Genomic DNA, 10179 nt, shown 5'->3' with positions numbered 1-10179 from the left:
GGGAACGAGAGGTATTGAGTGTGAATGAGAGGGAATGAGAGGGAAAGAGAGGGATTGAAAGGGAATGAGAGGGAATGAGAGGGAAAGAGAGGGAAAGAGAGGGAATGAAAGGGAATGAGAGGGAATGAGAGGGAAAGAGAGGGAAAGAAAGGGAATGAAAGGGAATGAGAGGGAATGAGAGGGAATGAGATGGAATGAGAGGGAATGATTTTGTATTAACTGTGCATTCAAGACTACAACCAAAACACCCAGTGAATGTGATGGTTAAAGCTGGTAAGTAAATCCATGAGTCACATACTGAGTCATGTACTGACATAAGCTAAGGTGACTGAAAAAAGAAAAAAGTTTTAAAAGCAACACACAAAAAATGACAGTTTACTGTTTTCATATGCAGTCTGGGGGAAAAATTTGTTTTTGAATAAATATCTTGTTGTCTGAAGAAACTGAAATTGAAGTGTTTTAATATGATGACCATCATTACACTGGAGGAAAAAGGGGAGACACACAAGCATGAAATCCGAATTGTGAAGTAAAAGCATTATGATGTGAGGTTAATTTGTTGCAGGTGGGCTAATGCACCTCAAACAAAAAATAACATTCAACTGAAATCTTGAAGTGGCATCTAAAGAAATCAGATAGGAAGTTAAAGCGTGGGCACAAATTGGTCTTTTGAATAAATAAGTAACCTATACATACAGCGAAATCAGTTACAAAGTGGCTTAAGGAAAACAAGGTCAGCGTTTTAGAGAGGCCATCATAAAAACCCTCAGGGCAGAGCTGGAAAGGTGAAACCTGTGAAAGAATATCCAAAATGTTCGACCAAACTCATCTTGTTTAAAAAGACAGTTTTAGAAAACAGCAAAGAATTACAGGAAACATTCTGAAATTTAAGAAAGTAAAAAAAAATTCTCAATATTTGTAGTCCCATCCAAACTGAAACTGAGAAAAACATGTATGTGATTGTATTTAAAACAGTTAAAAATCTCTTATGAGACTGTATGTAAATATCTCGTTTACACTGTCAGTAAACTTTCTTGATTATTATTATTTTTTACAAAAAACAAATGTAATGTCTTGCCCACAGTAGACAGCTTTGCTCTGCCACAGAAAGTTTTCCTGGTTTCTAAGATAACAGCAATGTTGCCAAAAAATTATGTCTGAACTTCAGAAAGCAAAAACAACTTTAACGGATGAGTTAGTGAAATTAGGAAAAAATGACATTTCGGTAACCTTCACAAATACAACTAACTAATTTATGCAGAGTCCGGGGATACAGGCAGCTTGTGTATTTAGTATTCTTCTACTAAAGTTAGCCCTTCAATTATTTTTCTCTCCATTTGTCAAAGAAAACCGGAGGGGGCGTTTCACATAGATGAATTATTCATGTGGATTAATTGTCTGATTTTTACTCCTGGAAAGAAAGAAAGAAAACAGACCACTTCATAGAAATCTCATTTTAACTCAATGCCTGTCTTCCACACAACCCTTTTAACACTGTAACCATTTCTGCTTATTATTTCTATGTGGCCCTTCGTCTCTCCAACTCTTATCTTTCTCCTAATCTTTCTTGCTCACTCAACCATTAGACGAGAGGATGACTTGTGGTGCTCTGTAAATTTCATCTCTGTCAAGCCAATCACTTCTGGCTATGGCTCAAGGGGGAACATCTGCTGGTGGGAGGGACTCTAGTCTTCGTACGATGGCTGCTTCTCAGTCAGCAAAAGCAGAGCAACTGTCGGTGAAAGACGAAGGCAACCGTTTGTGATAGCAATATTAACAATCACTCCAAAACCATAAGAGGAGCCGACTGTAGACACTGAATGTCGGCTTGAAGTCTGAGCAAATTCATTGATATTTCAAGCAAGCTGCTTCCTCTTGCACCCTGTTGGGCCGCCTGAGGGAGGTCCTTGCTTAATGTAACAGAATGGACAAATAACCTTACAGATCTTTGCTTAGTGCATTAGTGTAAAGGTTGCGCTGTCTTTCCACCCACGTCTCAGGGAGATGTGCTTAACTCCAAATAGCCAATTTGGTAATGTTAACAACATGCTGCACTCCACCCTCAGGATATCGCTACGAGCTCAAGGGCAGCAAAGTGCTCCTGTTTCAGGAGGAGGGGCTGTTACAGGGCATTAACACAGGGCCCACACAGACATTGTTAGTGGGCACTTAACCATCTGTACACAACTCTCCACTGGAACGCGTCTGAATATTTCTCACAAAGCCACGCCTCATATCCATATTGACCTCCACGAACGCTGGCGTCCTTTTCCAGGTCATCCAAGCATACAGGCAGCATTCATAAAACCCTTCCTCGCTTTAAACCATGACCCCCATGACAGAAGAGCTGCTGCGGAGTATTCTGAAAACCTGACTGTGGAATATCAAAACCTCCCATCTGTCCACTTCTCTCCTCACTCTCTGCGTTTTCCCCGTTCTCATGTCACAGGAAGGGCAAGTCCTGCAAGGCCAATGATTTAGTCTGACTGAAGACTCCAGGAAATGAACAGGTCACCCAGGAGTCCCACTGTCTGACGGGCAATAAAGCTCGTCATTGAAGTGTGAGCAGAATTCAACAAGTTCACTGAGATAGCGTTTGGATTCCAAACAAAGAGGATGAAGAAATATATTCAAAGAACATACTGCAAATATGTCATGAATTTGGATGGGAACTGATGTATATGCCATATTAATGTACTGGTAAGATAACGGTATGCATGTCTTTGTAAAATATGATGTGCGGACAATTTTAGCATTAAGTAGGCTTACTGTCTGTCCTATCTGGATTCTGATGCATGGATTTTAGGAAACTATGTTGATAAAGAAGAGAAATAAAGAAAAACAAACTTACTTTACTATATGTAAGCTAAAATCTTTAGTTTTACTTAGCTGTAAGAAAAAGATAGAAACACTTTTGCAAGTGATTTGTAAAAGAACCTTTTCACATTCGGTCTTATTACATCAATAAAAAAAGTAACAAAATAATGCATAATTACAAAGTGGAATGAAAAGGTTGCGTATAAATAAAAGTCTAAAACGTGGAGCGTGCATTTCTATTACTCAACAAAATCCTGGGAATCCAACCGTTCTGAAAAAGGCCCAAGAGGCTGGTTAGAATTTATGACATAAAAATGTAACATCCTGAATGCTGAGTAACACACCAGACAGGTCAGGAGTAACGTTCTGATGATAGCTAAAGCAGGGTTTGATAAGTTAAAACCATTTCCAAAATTATGAAAACCTCACTGAAATGTTCAAGCAATCATCTAAAAAGGAGTAAGACATAACAGGAAAACCTCGTCCTCCACTCAAACTGACAGACAGCTGACAATAAGCTGTGAAGCAGCTTGGCCTTAATGGAAGCATGGAAAGAAAAGAAATCATTGTTGAATGAAATCCACAAATAGACCCACTTATTACTTAACAGGAAACATTTTCAAGGAGGTACTCTGAATCGAGCCTTTTACAAAAAGGCCAGGTCTGGCCTAAAACCAACACAGCATCCTGTAGAGATGTTTTTGTTCATCAGGGATGGTTAATGCGGAGCTTATCATAGGCCAATTGAAGAAAAAGATAAAGGGTATAAAAGACTTGAGAAAGAGGTTTCCTCCCAGCAGCACAATTACTCCATGCACACAACCAGAGCGACACTGGAACTGGTTTAGATCATGGAATGGTCCACTCAAAGTGTAGAACACAAAAGAAAAGAAACATAAAATCTATCTTAACAGAGAATATTTCAATCTGAAAGCAGACAAGCTATTTTGTAAAGTGAAAGGTGATTTTTCAAAGTATTGTCAATGGCAAGTGAGGATGAAAGCTGAACAAATGAATGGCACACTTTTTAGATTAACATTTAGAAAAATGTCTTGGATTCCTTTCACAGCAAAATTATGTGGTGCATAGTTTTAGTCTGTCACATTAATAATCTCTGTGGAATACGCAAAGGTTTTCTGAAGTAATGTTTTAAAACAAAGAAGTTCAAGAACAATTGCAATAATGAATAACTGTTACCATGACTGTTTTATTTCTGTATAAATGACGTGTTTTATAAAAGCTCAAAGCCATCCTTACCTGGTTCTTCAAATCCAGCTTGGGGCAGGGCTGTCCGCCGTTAAAGGCTTTCTCTCTGAGCCACTTGGACCTGATTTTCAGCCCGCTGCCACAGGAGGAACTGCATGCCGACCAAGAAGACCAATCACTGAGCTTACAGTCCAGGGGGCAAGGGATGTGACAAACCTCCACGATGTAGCCTACAATTGAACAAACAAATTCAGCCTGATTCAGAATAAGAAGGAGCAATCAAATCCCATATTTTTCCAGACTGATGGTTGGAAAGAAAGCTCAAATTCCTTCCACAAGTAACAACTTCAGCCTATTGTTTGCCTAAAAGCTGCACTGGTAGAACTAGCAGATCTTGAAACAGTCATCTGGAAAAGAAGAGAAGTTGGAAACCCTCTATGAAGATCATACAGTAGATAATCTTTGAAATTCAAATATACCTGAGTCTGTGCAGAGCGCGGGGTTAACCAGGCGTCCCCGCTGGTCAATGCAGGCCACGGCTCTGTACCGGAGACCTTGGCCGCACTCTTTTAGCTCTCGGTGCCTCATCCAACCGTGCAGTGACTCGAAAACCGGAGGATTTGGAAGGATGCACGCAGACCAATTCCCAAATGGCTGAGACAAAAACTCATTACAGGGACAAGTCTGGTTCTCTTCCAGCGGGTACATTTCCTGATTCAGGCAACGCTCCTTCTTTTTGCTACGGCCTAAGCAGAAAATGGACAAAACAATGAAAAGTTGTGACAACAGGAGCAAGATTCAAGTTTTAATGAAGTTTGAAGAAAACTCTGTCCCTTGTACAAAAACGGTATAAACGACTGAATACACAAACTGTTTATTTTTCGAGTTTGTATTCACTGGTAGGGAGCTAACAAACACTGATTTTCAATTGGGGAAGACAATTGAGATTAAATATTTATAACGATTTGAACTACATCAACTTGTTGCTAATGTATTCATAGCCATCCATCCTTAATATTACAATGTGGACAGGTGGAGAGACTAGAATACACATCAGCAACTTTTTGAAGGTGAAATGTTTGTTTAAATGAATACCACTGTGGGAAATGTCTCTACAATTATATAACTTCTACTTATTTAATATGTCCACTGAAGCCACCTGTATTTAATTCTGACTCGGCTAACATAATCTCTGTGGTGAGAATCACTGGTTACAAGTTCTGCAGCAAACTTTGTAAGACTGTGGAATACTTTGGATATACAGCTACTTCACATTCTCAAACTTCTCGAAAATTTAAACCACATCTGAAACTCGCAAATCCGTCAAAAATGTCCCAGGAGGCATAAAGTGTGTTTCTTATGTTCATGTCGCTTAGAAATTTGCATGATGCATTTCAAAGAAGCAGTGTTGCATTAGCATCTTAAAATAAACATTCACTAAGATCTGTTTGAGTGAGTTTGTTTGAGTAGATCTGAGTGATCGCTGTCGAATGACCATCAAGTCATCTGAAAGATTTGAATTTTTCTGCAGCAGATGTTGGAGTGTAAGTGTTGCTAAATGTAAATCAAGTTCTTTCAGTTTCTTGGTGGCATGAAAAAATGTTTGTCAGTTTGCTCAACGATCAACTTTACTGCAGCTCCTAACGCCCGAAATTAAATTTTTTTTCAGCAGAAGTAGAATAAATGAATTCCCAATCAGTTTAGTGCATCGTAATTAGGTGAAATAAAGTATACTTCCTTTCTGTTGGATCCCTAAATAACCTGAGGGAACAACTGGTGTTGTTCGAAAGCATATAAAATTTTAATTTTCAATTTATGCTCAAAGCCCCAAAGGCAAAAGCACATACTTGTTTTCTTTATATTGCTACACCACAGAGAACTGGAGCCACAGGAATCCAGAGAATTACTTGTCTTGTTGCATTTTGTTTATAGCTGACAAGTTTTATTTCTTTGTCATGTAAATATTCTTTACTTTGTCAAAAATTGACATAATCAACAATGGAAATATGAACAAATTCCTTATTTCACAATGATAATAAGTAGAAGACAACAATTTTTTTTTCTTCTAATTGTTTTCAGCTTTAATTTCTCTCTTTGTTGTTCCCCTCCAGTTGTAGTTTATCAGTAACGATCAGAGACAGTAAAAAGTTTGACTGTGTAGATTAATAGATTCTTGAAAAAGAGTCAACTGTCAACATTTGTTAAGAATTGGCTCTATATACATTAACTGAATTAACTGAATATCTTTGGGAAGACTTAAATTCAAAAAGACAAATTGAACCTTATTAGTATTTTGCAACCTTCAGATTTTTTGAGAAACATGTTTTCTGTAGATGGAGGGTTAGGGGTTAACCCTAACCCATATGTCAACATTTTTAATGCATCTTGGAGAACCTGCAATTTTCTGTAGCCTTTTAATTGACTTAGCCATGAATTTTAAAGGAGATTATTATAGAGCATCCTGAAAATAGTTGTCAGCAATGTCAGGGCAAAGTGTTGTTTGGTTAAAGAATTATCAATAGGGCAATTATTTCAATGCCTGCAGGAAGAGGTTCTGGCTTTCTTTCTTTCCCTCTCCAGGTCCTTGGGACTCAATACCCTTTATGCCTTTCATGTTTCCCTGCTTCAACACAAACACATTAATTTGATGGCTCATTATCAGAGGTCTGCTGAACTGAATGACCTACTGAGGGGATATTTCAACCATTTAACTCCTTCAAAATAAATTTTTTTCAGTCTCAGGATTTACAACAAACTGAATGCAGGCATTAAGAAACTTGCAGTCATTCCCAGTCACTTCTGAAATTGATTGAAAACACTCGAAGTGTATACTGGCTTCAGTAACATAATTTGATATATTTGACATAATTAAGTTTCTCTTCTCTCATGAAACATACACATGTTAAACATCAACACGAGTCTTTTATAACGGTCTTTGTGATAAATGACTCCAGCCATGTTAAAATGATTACAGAAACACACAGTCGTCCTGCAATTAGAACATGGTGGGTTTGATTTCAGTTTTCTCTCGTCTCTTGTTAATGTGTCCCTGGGCAAGGTGCTTCACCTTAAGTTGTCTGGAGTGCTTTGAGTGGTCAGAATGACTAGGAAAGTGGTGCATTAATTCAGTCCATTTATCATATTAAAGATGAACAAAGTTATGAAATAACATATTGGGATCTCACTTCTTTACATCATTTTTACCAGTGTTGATTACACTTTTAATACTCCCTTAAAATGCTCTGGCAAAGAAATAAACAAAGTGACATTGAAATGTTGCATAAGATGTTCAGAATTTTTGATGCAGTTAAATTTTCCTACATGTTCTTCAGCTGCACACTCTGGCTTAGTGTTCTACAGAATAAAATACACATAAATGCACACAAATGACAGACATGCTGGTTTATATTTATGAGTATTCTTCATTCAGTGACACACTAAGACTGTAAGGCAATGTTTAAAAAACTCTGCTGTTATCTCCTCTTCATGTCCTTGTCAATATTAAGCAAATAATTGATTTGATGAAAGGACAATACTCTCGACAGGGTTTCAAGACTCTGCATAGCAACTAGCAAAATCATGCAACTGGCTCAATTTGACATTGAAAAGCAAAATATTTTGCCATACAGGTATTTATTCAACATACGGTAATGCTACGTTGTTAAACAGATTTTTCAAAATATCCCCATCAAAAAAATCCCACAGGAGAAAGACATGAATAAAAAGTCATTGGCATTTGTCCTTGAGTAAACTAAAATAAAAAATAATAAAATCTCTTGTTTGGACCCCATTAAAATCTAGAATCAAACTTAAAATTCCCTATCTTAGTCATAAAGCACTCAATAATCAAGTGGATTATTTTATAAACAAACTGATCCAACAAATTTAATGTTTGCAGATGAGATTTGAGACACATCTCATGAATGAATGAATGAATAAACTGAAATGAATTGTTGCTGTCATGGCAGGCAACACTTAACTAACCATAATATTGAATGCATTTTAAGACAAATGTATAATCGTCACCTAAAAACTCAAGAACCCAGCTGTAGAAAAATTTCATTTAGGCCAACACCAACTAAAGTCCCGTTTAGTAAAGGTACTAAATAGCATTTCTAAGTTACTTTGGAAATGTCAATATGTAATAAAACAACCGTCATTTAGGATCTTTGTGCTCATTTCTTGTGGTCAAAAATTCAACCCATAAACAATAAACACTGAAATAGGCTAATTATAATGCGAAATCATGAATGTGATGTCGATTGGTAGCTCTAAATTGCTCTTATGAGTGAGTGTCTGCTTGGTTGTCTGTCCTGTTTTGTCTTTCGATTGGCTGTCAACTTGTTAAGCGACTACCAACCCTCTAACCAAATGACTCTTGGATATAAGGACCGACCTCTTTGCTCCTCCTCAGAGATAAGCAGGTATTGACTTTGGAAGGATTATTATGCAAACACGGGATTTCTGAAAATATGTTAATACAAAAGCCAATTCGGATGGGTCTTTAAGAGTTTGGTTACAAAAAAATAAAATAGAAAATTTATTCTAATCCTCATGATGAATAGCAGATTCTCACAGACTGACGTGTGGAAAATAAACACTTTGATCTTTGTTTTGACTCTTTAAAAATAAATCAAAGTTTTGCCAGTCAATAAATATATATATTTTTTTGTTCTCTGGAGTATATGTTGGGGAAATCTACTCTTCCATTTACAGAAATAAGCTAATAAACGATCTTGTTTTAGCCTGGGGGCTGCACAGTGGCACAGTTTGTAGCACCGTTGCCTTGCAGCACGAAGGTCGCGTGTTCCCGGCCTGTGGCCTTTCTGAGTGGAGTTTGCATATCCCTCCATGGGGAATCTCTGCATGGCCTAGTCTACATCTGTATTGTGATTTATTTACCGTATAAATCAACTCATCCATCCATAACATATTCTTATAAATCATCTTTTAGCCATACCAGATGTAGAAGTAGCAGTTTTATTCAGAGCGGCTTTTTAAATCCTGTAAAAAACAATACAACTATCACCAAAAATTTAAATTAAACTAAAATCCATATTTAATTGGAACAACTTGTATATTACCTCAGCAAAAAAAAAAAAAAAAAACTAACTAAATTAAAATGTTTGTCAGGATGCTGCAGACTCTCTACATTGTTCTTGTTAGAAGAGACTGTCCTAACTGGTATTTCTTTCACCAATGGGAAGACAATACCCACAAAGAAGTGAACCCTGCATTGTAAATTCGTATTATCAACATAGACGTTTCTTTGAACATTGTGAAGGTCAATGCTGGACATATCTGCTGAGAATATCTGACCGGAGCACGGAGATGGTCACATGACTCACAGAATAGGAACTGCAGGAGCCTGTAGAGTCTTTCAACGTTTAAAAACCCTTAAATACTCATTTTTTTAAACCTATGCTTATGAACATGGGTCATACATGTTCATAAGAGTGAACATGTGTTCAGTGTTAAGAGAGGCATTTAAAAGTGCCTCTCTTAACACTCTGAACCAACACCTGGGATTAGATCAGTACACCCTCCACCTGTCCCACACAAACAAACCAAAGCACAATAACGCCACTGTAACTTTACAATAAACAAGGCTATAAAAGCAGCTTCTCTTGACCTCTACACCCTTTACACCCAAACTGTTTTTCCCATTGCCTGAATGGGAAACAGATGAAACATTAACTGCTTCACAAAGAAACACCAGATGGCATTATATCGTTTGCTTGCTGATACACTGTTGAAATGGAGATTGTTATGGACTGGCTGTGAAGTTAAAAAGAATATCACATACCCATTAAAAACCAAATAATAAGAGCTTTAATGAATTCAAATCCCTTAAGAATACACTAATTACAACATAACAGTCACAATCAATGTAATTACTTTGTGTACTGTAAAACAAACTTATTTGAACATTTCTTGGCCTGCTCCAGACGGAAAGAGCGGACAGAGAAGTGAAAATGTGAAAGAGTGAAAGAAGTGAACTCTTGCTCCTCTCATGCAGCCGTATTTGTCTCATGGAGCCAGGGTGTTGTCATCCTCTAGAGTTCGCAGCCGCTGAGCTGCCCATCTGTTTCTGAAGCGGTTCTGATTGCAAACATTCCTCCCAGAGCGAGAACACGCTGCTGTCACACCGCAATC

The 10179-nt window shown here is 37.5% G+C and overlaps 1 protein-coding gene across 1 annotated transcript in view; it reads right to left on the bottom strand.

Annotated features, from left to right (window-relative positions):
• Nucleotides 1-10179, bottom strand: part of thsd7ba (thrombospondin, type I, domain containing 7Ba) — a 126467-nt gene that overhangs the window by 7246 nt on the left and 109042 nt on the right. Inside the window, exons 14-15 of the mRNA XM_015034288.1 lie at nucleotides 4503-4769; nucleotides 4066-4253 (exon numbers count right to left, since the gene is read on the bottom strand). Coding sequence (XP_014889774.1) covers nucleotides 4066-4253; nucleotides 4503-4769 — 455 coding nt within the window. The remainder of the gene's footprint in view (nucleotides 1-4065; nucleotides 4254-4502; nucleotides 4770-10179) is intronic.

Source organism: Poecilia latipinna, unplaced genomic scaffold, assembly GCF_001443285.1.
Source record: "Poecilia latipinna isolate Pla-1442-1.1 unplaced genomic scaffold, P_latipinna-1.0 Scaffold294, whole genome shotgun sequence".
Classification (NCBI taxonomy): Eukaryota; Metazoa; Chordata; class Actinopteri; order Cyprinodontiformes; family Poeciliidae; genus Poecilia; species Poecilia latipinna.
This window is presented reverse-complemented; position numbering and strand designations above follow the sequence as displayed.